This window comes from Chelon labrosus, assembly GCF_963514085.1.
Source record: "Chelon labrosus genome assembly, chromosome: 22".
Taxonomy (NCBI): Eukaryota; Metazoa; Chordata; class Actinopteri; order Mugiliformes; family Mugilidae; genus Chelon; species Chelon labrosus.
The window spans coordinates 16,310,644-16,328,489 of NC_140355.1; the positions used below are offsets into that span (position 1 = coordinate 16,310,644).

Sequence of the window (17,846 nt, forward strand, 5' to 3'; positions counted from 1 at the left end):
AGTAATACTGAATAAAACGTCTTCAAAAAGACTTCTCCTTCTCTCTCCCTGCTTCTAAGGAAAGGCCCCCTGAGAGTGACGAATGATGAAAACAAAAAAACAAACAAACTGTGGGATTTCATCTCCCTGCTCGCTAAATAACCCAAAAGTTCACATCAACACAGGAATCCAGTCCAGCCAAAACATATGACGAAGTGATGGATCTCGCGTGTCAGATTTGAAGGGTGTGTTTGTTTTAGAAACACTACAAAGTGCACTCTCCGTCTGTAGTCGCTAGAACACCGCAGCCAGCTGTCAATAATGTGACATTATCAGCAACTGGTGAGCAGTAAGAAGTGTTTTTTTTGTTTGTTTTTCCAAGAACATCTTTATCTGGGAACACAGTTTAGCTCTTAGGTAGCTCTTCAAAGATCAAAACTAACAATATAAAGTACACTGTGTTTGAAACTAAAAACTCGCCCCCCTCTTCCCCACTCATTTACCCCTCTGCCACCCACCCACCCACCCGACGACATAAAGCCCCGTCTTCGTCCCCGTCCTCAAGCCTGTGGGTCGCCTTTAGGTGTCAGACCAATGAAGGTTCCATTCTGGGGGTCGTCCTTTTCCTTCTCACTGACCGGAGAGTAAGAGGTGTCATCTTCGGCAGACGTCTGGAGAGACAGATTCAAGATAAAGAAGCGTCTTTCTTTGTTTACAGAACCATAACAGATATTTACTATATGCACATTATGTTAAAGGGTTAAAACCAACAATAAGTTCAACGTACAACAGCAGAATTACTTTAAGTGGGGTGAAAGTCGTTCAACTGGCGATTACAGACAGAGGACAAATCAAAGCATGCAAAAATAACCATAAACACTTACAGCATAGAGAGCCTTGGAAAACACAATGCGCTTAACTTCATTCTGCAAAGACATGCATGGTGCCATTAGCGAGCGAGTTAGGTTAACTGAATGATTTGTGCAATTACCCATCAGGCGCAAGCGAAACCGTGAGTAGTCAGGGTGGGGGGAGAGCAAGAAGGGGCGCCGTTACCTTTTGCTTGCGGGCCCGGACTAGGAGGATGATGAAGACGACGAGCAGGATGCCGCCGAGCCCCATGATCATGAGCGGGAAGTTGATCACCACGTTGGCAATCGTGAGCAGCTTGTGCACTCTGGCCGCGGACGCGTCGTCAATCACCACGCTCTGTGCATTTAGAGACGGATCAGTGGGAGGAAAGACATTTTAGTGATCGCTTATCTGGAGATTGGAAATGAGGGGTTTAGTGTTTAGTTTGATAAAATCCTCAAAGTGTAAGGAGATTGATGGTAATTCTGCTACATCTATTCTTGGCTGCAACGGCATATTTCCCACCAGAATACCAACGGCTTTCGTTCTGCCTCATTTCAGCAAGCCTCCTTTTAAGTTGGAACCGTGCGCTCTGCATTTGGCACCAGATTACAACCAAGAATGGCATTCAGAGTCCAAAAAAGTCCTGTTTTTGGGGGGAGGGGGGTGAGGCTGTGGACCTGGACTATTTCCTGCCCAAAAACAGCTACTTCTTGAGAGCAGTTTTCAGTTTTTCACTCTGAGCCAGAGTATCTTCTTATCTAACTCTCAACGGCGAGCGTATTTCTCAAAATGTAGAACCTTTAACTCCTGCCTTAAAAGAAAAGTTTCTTACCTCGTTGATGAACATTACAGGAAAGACGGTCTCATTCAAGGTTCTAGTTACCCTGTCAGTAAAAAAAAAGAAAAAAGAAAAAAGAAGGTGTCATAAACACTAGAGATATAAATAAACCAGTAATGTGAAGTGTTTAGTCTGTGTCTGAATACAGATACTCACGGGAATCCAGACACTCTGCTGAGCAAGACGTTAACCTGCGCTCTTTTGTTTGCACGTACAATCACTCCAGTTGTCTGTGAGCAAAATTATATATATAATGATAATAATGTAAGTTGTCTTACAAGTACAAGGACATAAATTAAACCTGACATTGCAAAATCTGGCCACTAGGTTGTGTAGCAGCACATCTTAAAAGCAGCACGGCTTCAACACGCTTCAACATGTTTCCAAATCAGACTGCAAAAGTGGATGGCGACCACAAAAGCACGAGCGTTAAATACGATGTGCGCTGGCTTACCGGGTTGAGGTCCAGGTACGTCTGGTGGTGAGACCTCTCGGGGGACAAGCCTTCAAAGGCGGCAGCGTATTTGGAGTCTCCCAGGTAGAAATGAGGAAAGGAGGCGACGACCGGGGCACCTGGGAGAGGAGAGGATGAATCATGAGGCCTGGAAAGTGAATTTAAGAGGCGGCTCTTGAGCGTCCAAGTGTCTCCTTAACAAGCCGCTGCTTTGAAATCCGCCCAAATAACTCATTAATTATTCACTAATTGGAGAGTTTTCTCCAATTAGCAAAACACGCAGCCAACATGAATGCCTTAAAGGGGAACTACTGTTTTTTACAACCTGGACCTTATTTCTGGCATAAAATATGGTCGTTTACTCACCCATATAACTTTTGTGTAATTTGTATTCCTTCAGGAGATAATTAGATCACGTATATCCATATAGTGGGAGTGACTGGGGCACCGAAACACAGCCTGTAAATAACGCATTATCTGCTGCGAAACTCGTTCATTTCACCAATATTTTGTTATGATACGCTAGTGCTATTCCCCGTTGAGTCCGGAGTTAGCTGTTATCATCATCCGGGGTCTGCAGGTAAACAAGCCGACAGTCGCGGGTGTGCGCGGTGCTCAGAGATGACATCGTCCAGGTCAGAAGACATCATCCGGGGTCTGTAGGTCAATCTACAGACCCCAGATTATGATAACAGCTAAGTCCGGACTCAACGGGGAATAGCACTAGCGTACGACAACAAAATATTGGTGAAATGAACGAGTTTCGCGGCAGATAATGCGTTATTTAGAGGCTGCGTTTCGGTGCCCCAGTCACTCCCACTATATGGATATACGCAGATCTAATTATCTCCCGAAGGAATACGAATTAAACAAAAGTTATATGGGTGAGTAAATGACCATATTTTATGCCAGAAATAAGGCCCATGTTGGAAAAAACTGTAGTTTCCCTTTAACCCCTGGGGTATTAGTTTCTAAATTTCACCCTTAAAAACAGGTTTCACGGATGAAACACACTCAAAATACAACTTTTTTTAGTGGAAGCCATAAATCAGAAAGTCACCGGACCTCGGCTAAAAACTCTCCACAGCATCTCAAATCTGACACCGCACGCTGAAACAATGCTGCGTCTATTTTAGTCATATTAGATCCTGGCGTCCCCTTCGTTGCAGTCTAGCCACACTCTGCAAACACACTCTGGAAAGAAGCTGTGTAAATGTGTAAATTTAAATGATGATGAATCCATGTGCGCTGGCTTCGACGCACAGAGGCAATCAGGTGACCGAGAGAGACAATGGCGTTTGTTGGTAAACACAGTGTCAGCATAGTAAATTACATTTTAATGTCCCTTTTCCTTCTGTTTGATGTCTTATCTTATCAGGACACGTCAAAACATTTGGAGAACGGGGCGAGATGTAATCTGTCCTCTGTCGCCGGACGCTCAGAGTGTTATACAGGGTCAACTTTCCCAACATAAATAAACAGCACAGGTACACCAAATCACAGTAACCCTGCTTGTTAAACTAATTAAAGACAGCAACACAGATCCAGATAAAGAATCGTGTTACTCTTGCTGAGTTCCTTCCTCGCATTGTTCAAGGGAGTTATTGAATTCCAACAATATCGCCCGCGTCCAGCTTAGCGAGACGTTTTCATTGAGGTTACGGCCTCGTGCGTTATCAAATTCTGGACGTCTGCATCTCAGGGAAAACAAAAAAGCGGCCCCCGCTCAGCAAGAGCCCCCGCGCGCCTCAGCAGCAACAACAGAGTCAGATGGCGGCACAGTTAGCGGTGCTGATGAAGTGGGCCAGAGGTGACAGTTTTCCTTCTCCACCCACGGTCACCTGAGAGGCTGTTCACATGACAACCTGCAAGGTCACCGTAGCACAAATGCACATTAATGCAACCCTCAGCTCTCTGCTGGAGGTTAAACTAAACTCAGCGGTGCTTTTTATTCTTTTTTTTTTTTTTTTTTTTTGCAACCACTAACACATGACGTCTGTTTTAATCTTTTCTCTGCGTCATTTGTATGAATCTGTGTTAGAGCAGGCTTTTCAAATCAATCTGACCTTTACCTCGAAACAACAATGCAACCGGTTAAAAGAAGTTACAAACCTCTGCACGCTGACACTGAAATAAAAACAAAGTAGTGATTTCCACTAAATGAGAGGAACGACTGGGCTGTAAACACGCTCTACAAGGTAATGCCTGGTCACATTCAAGGGCAGAATCAGGTGACAGAGCTTACTGCCCTCAAACCAACCCCCCTACACACACACACACTGCCAGCCAAAACCACCCCTCAGTTACTGGGCAACTCATGGTCAGATGGCGCGTGAGATGTGGAGAGAGCCGGAGAGCTGTGTCACATGGGGTCGTTTAAGGGGTATTAGCAAGACTAGTGATAGTGCAAAAGAAAATACAAGCACTTCTGCGACTTTCAGAGACCTGGAGGTTTAAAGTTGGGTGGAAAAATTAAAGTAAAAACCAGCAACAGTTTGAGAGAGAGGTGTGTCAAAGTTCAAGCCGAGCCACGCCGGCTGACATTCACCTTTCCGACAGGGGCTGACTTTGAGGAGGCCCGTTCCCAGGCACTCCTGCGGGGTGACGCAGAAGCCCTCGTTGTCCGGGTTCTCCTCCTTGCTGGCCAAAACGGAGCGCGGCGGCGTGAAGCGGTAGGCCGGGATTCCTTTCACCTCCACGTCCTTCTCGAACTCCATGTAGATCGTCCTGTCAAGCGACGATTCACATGACACAATAAAAACGTTGAACTCGAACTACGAAAGCATAAAACCTGAATAGAAAGAAAGAAAGCTGTAAAGACATTTGAAAGAAAAATATATTCTGAAGTCTATTTGATCTGCTCTAATTAAATCAAGTGGATATAATTAAGTGGATCTAATTAAATCAAGTGGATATCTTTTAAAATTAATGCCCTTGTATATGTTTTGCATCATCACCAGAGGCATCAAGGATGCAGGTCTGGGACATTATGAGGAGATTTCTCAACGGCCAATGGGAACAGGCGGATTGATTACAGCAGGAAAAAAATAAGCTATTGTTTTAAAACACTGCAAATCTGTCCTTCGAGCTTTGAGAACCTACACCGACTTTCAGGGAAGGACCCGTTTGATTTATACTGACGCATACCATTGTGCTTCTTTGATTCTAAACACGATGGGGCAGAATAGCGTTGCATTGTAGTGCTGACCTTCCAGTTTTTGCACTGGGAGCGGAGGAATCGCGAATCTTTTATTCCGCTTTAATGCTTTTTGTGTTTTTACAGCTTCCAAGAGAATCCTGTTATTGTCGACGGTTCATCTTGGTCTGCGCATCGGCTGTTCTGTCCTGTCGAGGGAATCCCGACGACTCTCAGAGAGAACAAAGCCCTCCATAGAGCGCCTGCCAACTGGCCGGGAGAATGCGGCCCTTAGCAATGCATCCCACCAATCATGCAACAATACTGTCCGGACCTTTCCCTTGACCCTTGTGGGAGAAGCCAAGTGTTTCTACACTACAGTAGGGTGTAAGCCTCCACCTTGTTCTTCTTATTAAAGTTTTATTCAACAACAATGATTTTTTTTAAACTTCTTGTCAAGGAAAAGCTTGTCTTGTTGCAAAAGGGACGTTGGTATTTGAACAATTACAGCTGTGTGCAATTCATCAAAATCTTGAGGCTTTTGCGTCTCAGCTGTCAGCTACTGGACCAAAGGGTCACTGTGTCGTCAGATGGGAATTCAAGTACTGTGTTTTTAACCCGCAGATCACTCCCGGAGATATGGCTTAATGGTTTCTACACAAAGCGCCGCTGAGCTAATCTTACATGGGCTTAAGTGTCTGTGTGCCAAAGGGGAACATGGATGACTAAAGAGAATGTTTCCTCTAGACATTAGAATAAAAAATACAGGAAACAGGGAGGGAGCCTTCCTTTTAGTCACAGTAGCACGGACGGCCGCTGACATTCATTCAGGCAATGAATAAGTAGGTGAAAGTGTTGTAAATATTTGGGGTAGGGGTTTTTGACACGCTTCCAATCAGAGTCAAAGGTACGCCCGCACTACTCCAGCAGATTCTTTCCACGCTCAACAAAGACGGATCAGCCTCTGACTTTTAAGGTCAGGGTTGTTTTCTAAATTAGAGTCTGTTGTTGTCATCAAAGATAAGGGCTGAGCACTTGTATTTTGCAGCAAACAGGGCTTATCAAGCCCCGGGGGAACTGCTCATTAGTCGGTGTGCAAGTGGCAATCCTACTAATTCGCCAAACGCTCAATAAACACATTCTGATTTTAAAAATTCCGGATGGTCCTCCACTGATTTTCAGCAAACATTAGCAGAGGTCATGGCAACAACCATAAAATGGGTTTTTGTCCGTTTCTCATTCACATAATCTTCCCCTTCTCCACCATCAATATGAAGACGGTATCCTGGTCTGAAGAATCATGATTTCGTTCAGATCATATGGATGGATGGATAGATGTGTGTGTGTTGCTTATTTGGGGAACATGTGGCATTGGGATGCTAGGAAGCCCTTGCCGATGCTATGGGGATGCGCTTGGTCTGCGAAAATGCTCAGGTATCTTCACAGGCTGGGGGTTTTAATGTTGTGGCTGAGGGATATAGATAAACTCCACATTTCCTTATGAATCCGTTTCCTCGAGGATTTTCTAAATTACCGATATGAACAAAAGAGGAGGATGGATTACAGCGATGAGACTCGTGCTTAGCCCACATCAATTCTTGTCAACAGCCATGAGATATTTCTCTCTCTGGTTCCCTACACCAGTCGTCCATCATCATTAAGCCACATTAAACCGACAGCCTTCTTTAAGTGTTTTCTGGAAAACTTCTCCAGTGTGCCTTCGCAGTGTGAGAGGCAAAGTCAACAGTGGACGGGAGGTCACCTGCAGGGCTGTTTGTGAGTGATCAGCATGTTATGACAACAATCCACGGGATCCGAAGCCTCTGGACATTATTTCCATACCAGATATGAAAGCCACCACCCGAGTCTGCCAGATCATGTTCCAGAAATAGACGACAAATCATGGCCAGACCATTCTCAGGTAAAACTAGGGACGATGCAAATCCCCGCAGCAGCAGCGAGAGAACCCGACTGTAACAGAACTCCAAATGGGGGTAATTTAACTGGTGGCGTGACTACACAAGTGTGTGCAAGCAAGGTAGTGGCTCGGTGATGCATGGTTTGGTGGGAAGTGTCTGAACGCTGCAGGAATTTCCCAGGGAACCAAGCTGTAATTTGAGCTCAGCGCTGAGCTCAATGCTGACGTCTGCACGAAAAGATCTCCAAAAAACCCGCAGGAAAGCAGCGTGGTGCTGAACTGTACCTGCACAGGTCCGGAGTGAAGATGTAAAGGCGTTCATTCTTCTCCAGCAGGGGATGGAACGCGCTCCCATCGGATCCACTGATGCTGTTGCTGTAGTTAGACGCCCAGAAAGTCAGCTGGCTGCAACAAACAGAATAAAAAACAGTTTCACTTCTCTTCAAAATTGCATCAATGTGGGTTTTTTTTTTCTTAAAAAAAGCATCGTGTTCAATCCAAAACGCATTCTGCCCGCCTAAGAGAAGAAAACACAAAACAATATAGGCTGCTTTCAAAACCCCTTCATCCAATGTCAACAGGATTATCATCTCCATCTTAATAACAGTAAATTACAATGACATGTTTTGATGATCAAACATGTTTTTATCTGAAAGAAAAAAAAAGCGGCTTCCCATGAGTGCAAGGGTAATTAGAGATTCCAGGAGAACAGAGACAATAAAATTCGAAAGATCAGTAAGGAAATGTTTTTAAGGCAGTGTAATTATCTGGACGTCCTGCCTTGTGCTCTTGGCTAAGGGCAACAGTCAAAACCAGCAGGCAAACACCAGTGCTTTTCTTTTATTGGCAAAAAAAAAGCTCATTTCAGCAGATTTTGTTAATCCAAAGGTTGCCCAATAAGGTTTCATCACCGTGGATGAAGACAGAAAGAGAGTCTGTGTACCTTTGACCTTTCCATGTCCTGATCCGGCCATAGTCCATGTAGTTCTGTTCTCCAGTGTGGTAGACAAACTCCCCATCATTACTTCCATTTTTCTAAATCAAACAAACATTCAAGTCATTTAAACACGTTTTTTTCCCCCCCTTTTTAACAAATCTTCCGTCATCTAAGTTCGAGCTGTACGTGCCTTGTACATGAGGCCAAAGACCTTCTCCACGTCGGGGTTGGAGGGAGCAATGCGAGCCAGAAGCACGTCTTCGTAGCCCCAGAGCAGCTCATCCACAGTGCGAGTCGTGAAGAGGCCGACCTTGAGGGAGTTCATCCACACGGACACCATGGCGGCCTTGAAGAAGCTCCCTTTCACCTTGTTCATTACAGCCTGGAGACGGGTTAGGGCGAGGGGAAGATGTGGAAAATAAAGCAGGATGCATTAGCGGGCGGTGCACTGAGGAAACACTTAACAAAGTGCAATGTATGTTGCAGTACACACAGTCCACTTCCCCCCACTTGGATTTCCACTCTCCTCTAGTTATCTAAGACATTCAGTTCACGACTCACCCAAGCGGGGATGTTGACAGTGGTGATGTTATCCACAGTCGGGTCGCCCACAGACTTCTCCGGCAGGAACACAAAGCTTTTTGTGTTGTACGCCGACACCATTGTTCCATTTTCCAGCATGCTCACGTTGTCCTTATACCTGTACTCCCTGTGCACAACACAATAGAACAGATGGTGATCAGCTTTAAATGCTTATCAAAGGTATTTAAAAAATCACATCTGTGGTGTAAGTGGGTGTCGGTTAAAAACTTGGTTAACATTGGATTCTTTACACAACTTGACCCGACAGGTTGAACACATCCGTCTGAGATTAGGTAACCCCAGAAGTTAAATATAGGCTAAGTGGCGGGGCCAGATTATCTCGACATGCACTGTGGCTGTTGTAACATTTTTGGTGCTTTAGCAATGAACCTTGATATTTATTTAAGCGGTTCGATTTAAAATGACAAATCCGCACGGCTCACGTGGACAGGACGGGCTGCGGCGGTGTACTATTTGATCTTTAGGGCTGTCTTATATTTGTTGACATGACTATTTGGTATGCTGTTTTACTGAAAGAAATGTAGACGAAGCAGTTAAAAAGCAGAAGCAGAAGTGCTGAGCAAAAAACTGGTCACACTTCAGCAATCACGACTTTTGTTTTAAACGTTTCTCCGCTCTGCAAGTGAACTTTATTTGTTTTGTGGCTGTGGCCGAATTTGGGAACACAATCGGCACATGCAAATTTAGGTTTTTGGACGCGAGGCCTCTGTAGGGGGGTCGCGAAAGTTTTGGTTGATTAGACTTTTTTTTTTATATTCCCCCCGCAATTTTTTCCATTGCTTTAAATGTCTTTAAATACAAATACACATAAGTAGGAGGTCCCCTGCTCCATCCCTCCATCAGTTTGGGAGTCCTTGGCCTGGAAAACGTTGAAGACCCCAGCTCTAAAGTCAAGGCAAGGTGTCAGAACGCGTACTTTACAACGTTTTTTTCAACGTCAGCCGAGGATAATGTGTAGTGCAATCATTTGTATGCGCGTGATGTTAGAAGTTAGACACACTGCTTGTCTCTTTGCAAGCGTTTCCTCTTGAAGCCCACCTGTACGTGTAGGGTCCAACCTGCTTGAGCACTGGCTTGGCCCCTTCGAGGAACTCCTTCACATTGGTCATGTTGAAGAAGAAATACTCCATGTAGACCGGAGGGGGAGGGGTCTTCCACGACTCGAACACACGGCTGCCCTCCACCAAAACGATCTCCTGTTGAGACATAAAGCGGCGTTTGAAAACTCAGCATCGTTCGTTCGGTCAGACTCACTACGAAGAGCGAATTGCACACACAGTATAACACATTCCTGCTTGATGAACGATTTGAACTGTCAGTGCATTTCCTGCAGTATGAGCAAAGTTTAGTCACAGTAAACATGTGTTTCGAATCTGAAGTTTCCACAATGTGTTCAAACTAAAAACAAACCGGAGAACAAAAACATCCAAGGGGGGTCGCGTGGGGGAGAGGGGGCGGCTGTCTTAGCGTCAGACAAGAGCATCGGCCGCTCACATGAATGGTCCGAGGCGAGACCCTTCCACGGCGCCATTGTCAGCGGTTGCCATTGGCGACGGGCACTCGGGGGAGGGGTGCACGCTGACACATCATGTGATGCCGAGAGCTGGATGCCTACTGTTTGCGCAGGACTCGGACCTTAATGATCTCAGCCACATTCCTCAGGACCGAGCCTTGTGAGGCCCTGGAAGTGGAACACAGGCGACTATCCTGTTTTCTTCACTACAAATGCCGCTGCCTGTGGACCAGAAAAGCCCTGATACACAGCAGGTCGCCTCTGAGATGCTGGAAAACGCAAGGAAAGAGTGAAGACAGAAGGAGGCGAGAGGAAATCTCACTTTGACCCAGTTGTGTCAGACTTGTTAATAGCACAAACACTTTGGTACGAAAAAAGCCCAGAGGAGCGGGTTCATGCCCAGAGCCGTTATTTCGGGGGAGTACATGAACCCCTCCTCCTTTGGGGTCCTCTCTACTTGCTCAGAGACAAAAGTTTAGCTGAGTAGCCAAGGACAATAAGCTGTCACCTTAGATTGAGGAAGGGAGAGCGTGGTCTTTCTGTGTCCCTCTTTCATACGTAACCCTCCCAGCACGGCGTAGAAAATACATGGAAAACAGGAACAGGGAACCCTCTCATCTCAGCGCTTACCACCGCTACTCTAACACCACTCCCTACGAAAACACATGTAGCAGGTGAATACACAAATACACACAAAGTCGGGGCTTTGATGTCGAGACACTCACATGAATAGATGTGAACAACGCGGGGCACAGCTAGAGGCTATTCAAGAAATCCTCCAGTCATGGTACACAAGCTTTGCATAACTTAAATGGGTTTGCCTCACTAGTGGCCAGAACACCTCACAAAGCTCAGCTGAATTGTGGTCCTGCCCTGCTGTTACTGAACACATCAAAATGATATTAAAGGTCAATTCAGTTTATCATGAACCCTAAAAGCCAGTGGATACCAACTTGCTGAAGAGGAGAAGGTATTAATCTTAATATGCGTTTCTACCAAAGACTGTGCGAAGATGGACAACAGAACTGTTCCTCAAAAGTAAAGCCAAAGCAAGTAGAGCTCTTCCATGTTAGTGGATGGGACTAGGGAAAGTAAAACACTGAAAATACGTGTCAAAAAAATTTCGAGGATGAGGATGGTTTCTGTTATTTAAGGTAGCTTATATAATACCGATGCATACTCAAGTATCCCTTTTCTGATAAGTTTAGTTTTAGTTAGTTATTTGATGCTATAGAAACAGGATGTGACATCATGATGACTACAAGTTGCCATGCCAACATTTCCTTGTAACTGGTGGGGGTAGAGCAGGACGCGGTATTAATTAAACGGAAATGCAAAGCGTGGACGGGTTATCTATATCTCGGACCGCACTGCGCCGACTCTGGCTCCAAACTAGCAAGATGGCGCCGTCCGTATCCCCGGAAAATAGTTTGTCCAATGCAAGGAAGTGGGGATGCGTTGTCCATATTTATATACAGTCCATGTTTTCCTACTTGTCCAGAATGAAATATTCATCACAAAGACATCGTCTAGCTGATTTAAAGATACAGTGCGGATTATTTGTCTCCCCCTTCTGGCAGAGACAGTAATTACACAAACACTGTCACCATAAGTATGACATACTGTATATCTACAGACTACAGTCCTTCCTCTTCCAACGAGGAAACGCAATAGTTATCTGATTTAGTCTCAACTCTTCCATTGAATGCAGAGTCTCTTTTTCATCTGGTGTCTTGGATTCTGTTGCTGCTTTGAAAAAAGTCTTGCACACAATTCTAGAGAACAGCGTTGCTTGGCGACCGTTGGCGTCAGGAAGCCACAGAGGCTAACACTTTAGCAATCTGCAGGAAATGCAAAGGCATAATGAAAAAATGAGGTCATTGGGAAGATCAATATTTACCTTAGACATGATATTACACAGCTCGCCCACTTCGTAAAGAATACCAGTAACGTGAAAATCACAAAAGTGGGCCGTTTTTATGGACTCTACTCATGAAGCCTGGGTCCAGAATTCATCAAACTGCCATAAATTTCACCATACTCCATCTCCGTTGTTATCGTCTTCAACTCTGGCAAACCATTGCTTGCAGACTGCAATGTCCCCACAGACACCTGAATTGAAATTTGCATGAACTTGTTGGGCAAAAGCTCCTCTACCAGGAAGTTTCTAATGCTGATTAACCGCTAGGCCGTTGGGTTGTTCCTAATTTCCAACAACATACAGCACATTAACACAGATTAGTACTTTTACAATGAGTTCATATTAAAACCATTCATCTCGAAGCTAAAACTTTAACGCAAGCCGACAAGACCACCAGCAAGGGGCCGCTAGCCAATATGTCTAGACTAGTCTATGCAAAAATTACCAAATTCCTATTCAGGGACAAGACATTTTTCACCATCGCCTCTTCAGGGGGGGCATTGCACACTGACCCTGGTTGGCACACAAGCTGGAAGCTGAGGCAACGCCAACCCTGCTAGGTTTCCTAATAAACCTAGCAGTGTGAAAGAGGCTTAGCACACAAAGAGAGTGTCTGCTGCTGGGAGGGGATCCATGGGAGGGGATCCTTCACACTGATGCAACTGGGGTAAGGCAGTAACTGGATACAGCTGGAATAAATAAAACATGTGAGGTGAGGTCTATCCATGAGTGTCACACCGACACTTATTTTTACTCAGCTTTCAGTCAAAAATGGATCTTGATCTACCTCGCACATACAAGTAAATAAGAGTTCATTTTAAAAGTATTGAACATTGTCCCATTTGGAGTTCATAACATTCAGTATTCATTTAAATAGGATTTCACCCAATCCAAGGTCAGCGCGGTCATTGCAGCACTTCTCATACTATGTAGACTACACCTACGCCTAACCGGTAATAAAATTCAAAACTTTCTGTTGGTTTAGTGTGTGGTTGTTTGACATTAACTGTTTGCGTGGCAAAATGCCAACATCGACACTTGGTAATAAAAGGCCTTACAAATAAATTTGAGAAGGAGGGGACGAGACAACTTCAAACGTTGTCTAGTGGTTTACAAGTTTAGAAATTGTGGGGCAAAGTTGACGCGGATACAATGGCCTTTATTAACCAGAAGAAAAATGAATGAATGAATTTATCTTAACTTTCTTGCTCAGTGTGGACATACTTTATGCTAAAAAAACTAAATCTACCAAATTCCTGTTGCCACAATCCCTGCTTTAATCTTTTTAAACGCTGTAATCTGCAACAGCATGACACATTTAAACGCTGCGATTCAGGACACCAGGGTTAATGCACCTTGGTGCGATTCTCTGAACATGTTCTCCTAATATTGAGACATCCCCACGCACACAATTTACACCCATCAACAAACCACCAAATCCTTGCACAACAACCCTCCCCCACACCCACACCCACACCCACACCACCATTAACCACCAACCCTCCCCCTGGTGCTTTGACCTCAGCAATTTAATGACCTGGTTATAACCCTGCACGCTCTCGTTATGTGCGGGGCAAGAGGTGAAGCTAATTGTGTTTTTGTGATGGGTCTATAAACCAGTATGTAAAGATTTACTAACCGAACTTAAAAGGGTAGAATCCCACAGGACGGTCTCAAAGACAAACATTGCATATGTAAATATAGTGGATAGCAAGAGTAAACTGTCAGGGAAGAAGATTTTTCTTCAACAACCACCTCGTTTTTTCTGTTTATTCTGTTGTGATGGCTCAAACAGAACTCCAGCTGAAGGAAATTATCTAAATTACAAGCTAAACAAAACTGGAGAGCTGTGTTAATTATGCCCTCTTGAAGTCAATACTTCTCAGAGAAAATCCTTCTGATTACCGTTATGGAAACGCCGCCTTGATATGAAAATAAAGACGAAGGCGGGCTTTATAATAATGCTGAACGTGCGCCAACACTATTCTCTGCATGTCTGCACTGTAAAATGAACCGCCTGGGAAGGCTTCACTGGCCAACACAGTCTGCAATACGGGAAACTAAGGAAATCTCTGATCTTGAACGTTCAGCGATTAAAGCTGTCAAGCTTACGGCAAATCAACCTGCATGTTTATACGGAGCAAATGCTGCACTGAGCTACTACAACATGCATTATTCAGCTATTATTCAGCAAGCCAATGGTTACTAATGTGCAGGAGCTGTCACGGCCGTTGCTTTTAAGATTACACGGACTGTATGGCAGCAGAAAAAGTTAAACTCGACTCACTTTAAATCATCTTTAAGGTTAAAGGTACTCTCCTGTATGTCTACATTTGCATATAAGTCTTCACAGACTCCGTCATGTTAAGGCTAGTTGGGTGCTTCCAGCTGGAGTGAGTTCCTCCACAGATATGCGACCTATGGACAACCATTCTTGGCTCACAGCATGACAACATACTCAACAATATACCTTTAAGAAATCTGAAAGCTTCAGGATTTCCCTAATTGAAATGATGTTAACATCACTGGTTGACCCATACGTAAGTTAATATATGTAATAAGTGGTAGCTTACTTTTATCTCATACTTCCAGAACAATAATAGATTTTTTGAAACAAATGACCTGACTCCTGTGGATCTAATCCAGGTTACCGGTGAATCTGAAGTGTAATCTTTGACTTGGTGAAACTGTGCCCACCACACCTGAATAAGTAAATAAAAGGCCCAGGCTGACAGAGTCCACGGTGTATTTGTATTTGCGGTCGGTTGACTGCCCCACCTCTGGCACTGAGGATCAAACACGCATTGTGTGCATGACACCTGGGACGTTTACATACGTTTAAATATTCATTTCCCGTCAGCTACGAACATTAGCGACTCTTAGATTCACAACCGGCCACCGTCCCTCACACAGGACCCGAACGACACCATGTACTGGTTTATCTGAAAACCACAGTCTGCAGATGATGTGGACGACTGCCTGCTTTCATTATCAGTAAAAAAAAAACGGGCGATCTGTAACTTACGATAAATGAGAAAAACATCAGCACAATTCTGAAAACAAATTCCACCCACATTTATCGTTCACCACACTTCACGACGTATACGGCGTGAAAGACGTCAGCGAAACTGAAGTTATCAAAGCTGGGTTACACCAACATACAGTAAATTAAGTGTTTGGTTTATACCATCTTCTAATCTCTAATTAGTTTAATGCGTAACTAGCTTGCCTAAAATCAAACTGCATCTTGGTATATTTCTTTTTGAGGGCCGGACACACCAGAACTGCTGGCAGCGAAGGCCGACTTTGACCTCACTTCGCCTGCGTCTGGGTCAAACGTGAAAGATTACATTCAACGGTAAAATGGTGTATACTCTTTATACCAGCAGGTGGCAGTAGTCTTTATTCGTCGTTCAAAAGACCTGTTGCACACTCAGCTTATAGTCTACAGTTTATTCAATGTAGATGACTGTGTCGTTGTGAAAATGTTTGAGGATTATAATGTTCAGATGAGAAGAAGATGTAAAACGGGAACAGATCTCTGTCTGGCTGCTGATTCAACATGCTGAACTGCCTTGAAAAGCCAAAAACTGCTGCAGGGCCCAACTCCAGAAGAAGGGCAGCAGATTCTCACACAGACGGCCAGACTCTGGAAAACAACCGACTGTCGGCTTGGGGTGTCACAGTGGTGAAGACAGAACTCTCCACAAAAGTGCTGATTTTCCACCTAATGTCATGATTACAAGCACAAGAGGCAGAAACTACTTGGATATTTAGTACGGGACAAAATAAATAAATAAAGAAGTCTTTCTAGTAAAGTCTTTAAACATAGTAGCTAATGGAACAGGAGCTGTGGCTAAAGTAGTTCAGCTGTGGGGAAAGGAAAGTGCTGAGTGACTAGTAGCAGCTACTGAAACCATAATAGCCCATTATAGTATACAGCACATCCTCCTTCACCTCAATGAGTTGGAGCTTCTTAACCGGAGCCACTCCTTCAAGAATGTGACACACACAACTCAAAGAGGTAGATGCAATGTGGAGACAACACATATTCTTCTTTTAAATTGCTGAGCTGTACATTTTAAAGCCCAGCGGGGAGCTGCAACAAGTTATCTGGTTTCCACAAAAGTAATCAGCAACTTTTTTTCATGTGTTAACAACTTTTAAACTATTGTTATTTTCCATTTTACAGACTAATCAACGAGCTGATGGGGCTGACACTGGAAATAATCCCTCGTCAGTTGTTTCTGGTGTGATCTGATGACTTGTCGTGGCATGCACTGGAGATATGGTGCGATATGGGGAGCTTTAAGCCTAATCCTTTGAAGTTTGCAAACAGTAGCCAGGGGCTATCATTCTCAACAGACTCTGCAACACAGCAGTCCATTCAAAAGGATGAAAAAAAAAAAGAAATAAAATGAAACTGAAACATGCACGCGTGATTAATGAAGACTGAAAGAGAAGGAGGACTTTACCTTTTTGAGACGGTTGTGCATGAACGTGCGGAAAACCTGAAACACCAGCAAGCCGAGCCCGATGGCCAGCAGGTGAGCGCAGATGATCCCGACCACGTAAACCGCGCAGGACCTTCGTGCCATGTTTGCAGGTGCTGCAGGCAAACGTAGAGCCGCGACTCTCTGGAAGGATGAAACTGCAGGAACAGACTAAAACAAAGAGATCCCACCTCGATATCTCACCTCCAGCTGCTATTTTTCTTTTGTTTTGTATTTTCTTTTCTTTTCTGGAAAAAAAAAAAAAGTTGCAGAAAACTTTCTGCAGTGTTGTCTGAGCTGCAGCTAAGTAACGGTGGGGAGGTGTTTGAGTTTGTCCACGTTTCCAAGTTGCAGAGAGCTGCTGTTAAGTCTGGTCATTTATGATTAAGGTTTATAGACGGTAATCTATCAGTGCCTCAACGTGCTCTTCCGATAAAGAACCGGTGGTCGAGGCCTATAGACGCATGAAATAAAACGTGGGGTATTTGTAGAGGGCTGTAAAGTCTTAACCCTCCCTACGGACGAGGAGGGCGCTGATTGGCTGAGGCGGCTGGTGTGTGACCGCAAGGAGGGGATGACATAGACCGAGAGTCGGGAGCGTGTGCGACGCGGACGCGCTTCCGCCTGCGGCTAAACCGTATCTAAAAGATCACAACATTGATAATAAAACAAAAACACACACACACGCGACAAAACTCCTTTCACACAGCTGAGTCACTGACTCACATGACTGAAGGTCACAGAGGCGAAATTATCTATTCTTACTATAAAGTTTTGTTTATTTTTTAATACGCTCAACATGTTAAATTAGTATTATTAACGCGGGATTAAATTTTTATTCAAAAACAGGGTAAAATAAATAAAGACAGTGGCTTAGTGCTCCACTTTCTCCTACACACCACGGATATCCGTCGACTGTAAAGACCGCTAACCTGATACTTCCGGCTCGCTGCACTATCAAACGCCCTTCACTGTGATAAAAGGCAAATCAGATTTATAGAGGGGCAACAGGAAGCACTTTAAGATGAATAAAACCATGATGGCACACTTTGCAATATTCCCACTGGAGTATGTATTTACTTAAACAGTACCTACATACTTATACACTCAGGATGTTTACACAATTCTAATTTGTGTTTTTGCATTGTCTTGCCTTGCAGCTGTAACACCTAATGTCAACCCCTTTTCTTATTTTATCT

At 44.3% G+C, this 17,846-nt stretch overlaps 1 protein-coding gene across 2 annotated transcripts; it reads right to left on the reverse strand.

The window, feature by feature from the left end:
- Positions 1 to 510: 510 nt before the first annotated feature.
- Positions 511 to 17,137, reverse strand: LOC311507348 (lysosome membrane protein 2-like). Of its 2 annotated transcripts, XM_084571657.1 has the most exons (13): positions 16,630 to 17,137; positions 9,759 to 9,916; positions 8,679 to 8,826; positions 8,308 to 8,499; positions 8,124 to 8,215; positions 7,466 to 7,585; positions 4,675 to 4,853; positions 2,127 to 2,245; positions 1,829 to 1,902; positions 1,667 to 1,718; positions 1,036 to 1,188; positions 864 to 905; positions 511 to 650 (listed from the first exon to the last, which is right to left on the reverse strand). In XM_084571657.1, the coding sequence occupies exons 1-13, from the start codon at positions 16,750 to 16,752 to the stop codon at positions 540 to 542; spliced, it is 1,563 nt and encodes a 520-aa protein (XP_084427783.1). In that variant the 5' UTR covers positions 16,753 to 17,137; the 3' UTR covers positions 511 to 539. The 2 variants fall into 2 exon arrangements, with proteins under 2 accessions (XP_084427783.1, XP_084427784.1); XM_084571658.1 differs by lacking the exon at positions 864 to 905 and having other exon boundaries at positions 16,630 to 17,134.
- Positions 17,138 to 17,846: the final 709 nt, after the last annotated feature.

Excerpts from the sequence above, each read along its gene's own strand:
- LOC311507348 (XM_084571657.1), bottom strand. The coding sequence starts at position 16,752 with ATGGCACGAAGGTCCTGCGCGGTTTACGTGGTCGGGATCATCTGCGCT. Across the intron at positions 8,827-9,758 it reads GTTGGACCCTACACGTACAG|GGAGTACAGGTATAAGGACA; the intron begins GTGGGCTTCAAG and ends TGTTGTGCACAG. Across the intron at positions 1,903-2,126 it reads CGTACCTGGACCTCAACCCG|ACAACTGGAGTGATTGTACG; the intron begins GTAAGCCAGCGC and ends TTTTGCTCACAG.